Source organism: Emiliania huxleyi (genome assembly GCF_000372725.1).
Source record: "Emiliania huxleyi CCMP1516 unplaced genomic scaffold EMIHUscaffold_98, whole genome shotgun sequence".
NCBI lineage: Eukaryota > Haptophyta > Isochrysidales > Noelaerhabdaceae > Emiliania > Emiliania huxleyi.
In genome coordinates, this window is record NW_005194754.1 from 236,467 (window position 1) to 240,536 (window position 4,070).

At 71.1% G+C, this 4,070-nt stretch overlaps 2 protein-coding genes across 2 annotated transcripts in view; both read right to left on the reverse strand.

Moving 5' to 3' along the window:
- EMIHUDRAFT_360534 (hypothetical protein) overlaps nt 1-722 on the reverse strand; it is a 1,024-nt gene extending 302 nt beyond the window's left edge. The window contains exon 1 of the mRNA XM_005756272.1: nt 1-722. This exon is cut by the window's left edge and continues 302 nt beyond it. Within this exon, the coding sequence (XP_005756329.1) occupies nt 187-408 (222 nt within the window). The 5' untranslated portion in view covers nt 409-722 and the 3' untranslated portion in view covers nt 1-186.
- A 278-nt stretch (nt 723-1,000) lies between these two features.
- Nucleotides 1,001-2,555, reverse strand: EMIHUDRAFT_439350 (hypothetical protein; the record flags this gene model as incomplete). The annotated part of the gene is given in 5 exon segments (XM_005756273.1): nt 1,001-1,259; nt 1,275-1,467; nt 1,716-1,823; nt 2,004-2,457; nt 2,535-2,555. Coding segments are annotated over 4 exon segments (885 nt in total), but the record flags the coding sequence as incomplete, so codon positions are not given.
- Nucleotides 2,556-4,070: the final 1,515 nt, after the last annotated feature.

Sequence of the window (4,070 nt, forward strand, 5' to 3'; positions counted from 1 at the left end):
CCGACAGTGCTCACTCCAAGGCCAACAAAGCCAAGGACACGTGTCGTAATCATGTTACGGAGCGCGGCTCTAGTCAGAGCCGCAGCCCTCGCGCGGCGCCAAGCCGCGGGCCGGCCCAGTACGGGCGGCCTCGCGGGGCGCCGCGCATCGCGCCTCCACTCAAGGATTCGCACGACCGCTCGGTGGCTAGAAGCGCATCACAACCGACACGCCGCAGCTCCACAGCAGGGCGGGAGCCGCTCCGAAAGGGGAGGGCTGCACCGCTGAGCCTGCCAGGGCCTTGTTACGCGGGGCCAGTCGAGGCGCCACCGCCACCGACAGTGCAGCCAGCCGACCCGCGCCCAGAGGAGACCTCCGAGCTGCGAGCCAGCCGCGCTGCGGGGTGAGGCGCACGAGGCGTCTGCCCATCGGGAAACCATCTGCTTCTCACACACAGCCGCTGCCCAGGCGGCCCCATCCGGTCTGGAGGGGCACAGCGAGGGAGCTTTTGCGTCGGGGGAGGGTGAGTCCCCGCGGCGGCACGTGCTGACTAGGCGTCTACGTAACCGAGACTGGGGCCGGATCGCGCAGTGGCGACCCAACCCCGCCCAGCACCGCCTCACACGCACCAGCCGCTCAGTCAACCTACCGGGCCGCGGCTCAAACCGTAAGCAAAAGTCTGCTCCGGCGAACCGCGCCGAGGGAGCACCGCGCCGGCTGCCTCGCGGCCGCCGTTCTGCGCGTCTCCTCACCTATCCACCTGCTTGGGTGGCCGAGAGGGCGGTACCGACCGCGCGGGCAGCACCGCCAGACAAGCCCCAGTGTGTCCGCGCCGGTGCGCGTACTCGCGTTTGTATTCGCCGCAGAAATGCGTATTCCTCTAAGTGGTACGCCGGAGGGCGCCGCTTTGATTGGGTAAGACCATTACGAGCCGAGGCGCGGACACACTGGGGAAACTGCGGCCCCAGTCATACCGATTCGCCCCGAAGCCGAATGGAATGGGACTGGGGATGCAAATGCGAACCGAATGCGACGTTTTAGCTGGGAAACGCGCACACCGACTGCAAACAAAGCCAACACCCCCGAAACGAATCGACTTGGGCCCCGCGGAGCCGGGAGACGGGCTCCGGGACCGGGGCGGACGGCACACCGACCTCGCCGCACCACACCCCGCCGCCCCGCCTCGGTGCACGGGACCGGGACGCCCCTGCCGCGGCCCCTCCCACCGCTGGGCGGGCCCCGCCGCGCCCCTCCGCCCTCCTCGCCCCACGGGCGGCCCCACGGCTCCGGAGCCCGCGCCCGGCCCTCTGCGCCGGACCGGCGACCGCGCCGCGCGGCGGCTCTCTCGAGGCGCCGCCATGAGCCTCGGCTCATGGCGGCGGGGGGTGGACGCAGGCGCGGGGCGTCCGTCGGCCCTAGCGGTGGTGGGGGGGGGGGGGGGCGAAAGCGCTCGCGTCGCGGCGCCGCTGGCGAGCGCCGTGCAGCGGCCTGCGGGGAGAGGGGCAGGGGGAGAGGCGAGACGGTGAGACGGTGACGGTGGCGGTTGGCGGTGACGGTGGCGGTGACGGTGACCGCGCGGAGAGGAGAGGGGCGCGAGGGCTGCGGGATGAGGGGGGGCGCCGCGCCCCGCGGGAGAGGGGGAGGGGGGCGGAGGGGGAGGGTGGGGGAAGGAGGGAGGAGGCGACGGCGAGAGGGGTGTGTGCGGGGCAGCCTTGAGCGGGCCGACGCTGGCGCGCCGCGTATCGTTGCCGAGCCGAGAGGAGCGAGGCGCCGATCGCGCGCAAGTCGAGGCCGTCGCCTCCAGCGCATATGCTCGGCCTCGATCGCCTTGTCGCCGCGCCAGTCTGCGGCAGGGACGCGTGCGGGTGCGCGTGCGCTAGGGCCGAGGTGGCGGGGGCGGGGATGGCTGGCGGGTGGCGGAGAGGCGGCGTGGGGAGAGTCCCGGGCGGGGCGAGAGGCGGGGCCGAGGGAGAGGGCTGGGGGAGGGACGAGAGGTGGCGGGGGGCGGGAGAGGCGGCTCGCACCGTGCAGCGCCGGCAGCCCCGACCGGCGGGGACCGCTCGCCGGGCCCGCCAGGCGGCACGCCACGGCAATCGCGGCAACGCTTCTTCGGCCGGCGCTTGGGCCCTCACCGCCGCCGTCAGCGGCCGTCAGCGCAGCGCCTCCGCCGCCGTGGGCCCGCCCCTCGCGACGACAACGCCCTCCGCAGCGGCGAAACACGCCGCCGGCCGCCGGAGCGCCGCGCGGGAGCGCCGGCTCACCGATGAGCGGCGCGGCGACCGCGCCATCCGCCCCCGCCGCAGCAGCGCCGCCCAAGCTGCTCTGGACGCGCCCTGCGAGGCGGCGCATGCCGTCGAAAGATGTAGACAGCGACGGAGGAGGAGGAGGAGTCGAGGCGGCGGCGGGGCGGCGCCGCCGACGCTGGCCCCCGCGCCGCCCATCCGCTCCAACCCGACTCGAGGTTGCAGCGACCCGAGCCTGCGGGGCTGCCGCCGAGGAGTGCGGAGAGAGGTGCGAGAGAGGGGGGAGAGCGGCAAGGCGAGCAGCTAGCGCGCCTCAGCAGAAGCGAGAGCGCCGCGGCCGCGCCTCACCCACGAGCGACGAGCCGCGCAGCCCGCCCTGCAGCGGCGCGCAACCTACGGCAGAGAGCGCCGATGAGACCTGGTGTGAGGCCGACGGCGGCGGGGATGGCGCGGTGCGCGGTCGGCGGAGGAAGGGGGGGGGCGGAGGGACGGAGGCCTGCCGAGAGGCTCCGAGAGAGGGAGGGAGGGAGGGAGGGAGATATCGCGAGGTGACGGGGGAGCTGCGGGACGGAAAGAGGGGAGAGCTGGCCGGGATGAGGAGTGAGAGCGCGGCGGTGGTGCGCCGCGCGCCGCCGCGCACCTGTAGCTGCACGCCGGCCTAGCGCACGGCCTCGGTCAAAGGGTGGCGGAAACGCGATGCGGAGGGCTGCGGCGGTGGCAGGAGCACTGGAGCGGCGGCGTGGTGGCGGGAGCGAAGGTGCCTGAGGCAGTGTGCAGCGGGCGTGGTGAGGCTCGAGGCTGCCAAGTGCGAGTGTGCGCGGGAGGCCGGTCGGGAGGCTAGCTGGCTCCCATCGCAACTCACACGCGGCTGTGGCACACGGGCGAGACGCTGCTGCCTCTCGTGGCACTGCTCAACGACGCTCAACGCCTGGGGGGTCTGGTTGGGCTCTGTGCGGCTGGAGGAGAGCGGAGAGTGGAGCGGTGGTGTGCCCGAGTGCAGAACGGCGCACGCTGCGCACCAGCAGCGCGTGGAGAGCGGCGGACGCCGGCCAGCAGGTCTCTCTCGTTCGTTTCAAGGCCGCCAAAAGAATTTTCCCAACCAGCCGTGTTATGGCCCTGCGACCGCGCACCCCCCCCACGGTCGAGGAAGAGGGTGCGTTCTGCAGTTAAGGGGTAACCCGGTACACGGAACCATCCCTCGGAGACGTGTTATGGCCCTGCGACCGCGCACCCCCGGGGCTAGGGCTCTCGCTCGGGCTCTCTAGCCCGTAACCCGATACCGAGCGTCCGGCCAACTGGGTGCGCTTCTTAGCTCCCCGGTCCTGGACGTGAGATTGATGACCGCACTCCAAGTGCTCCAAGTGCTCCGAAAGAATTTGCATGAGTTTCGGCTGCCCGTCGTCCTTTCAAGACATTTTGTTCTCCCACTGTCCTGTGTGGGTGATCCTGAGAGAGATTTTTGAAAAGATCCTGTGTGGGTGATCCTGCCCACCCCTCTCCGTGTCGCGCTGTGTGCCCCCGCACCCCCCCAAATGGCATCCTCCCAACCAAGACCCTGCTTGCTTGTTTGTTCCGCAAGGAGCAAGGTGGGGACTCTGTCCTCTTCCCATCCCTAGTTTGCCAGTGTTCGAAATTCTTCCTGTGTTATATGCGCATATTTAGTGCCAGTGTGTGCGCCACAGTCCCGTGCCCAGGGTTGTGGCTGCGAGGGAGTTTTGTTGCAAAAAAATCTTTCACTTTCTTCTGACTGGGGGGGGGGGGTGACAAGGGCTTGGGGGGGGGGGGGGGGCAACCAATGGGGGGGAAACCGCTTCCTAATGTGCGCGGACAGGTTGGGGGTCAGGTGGG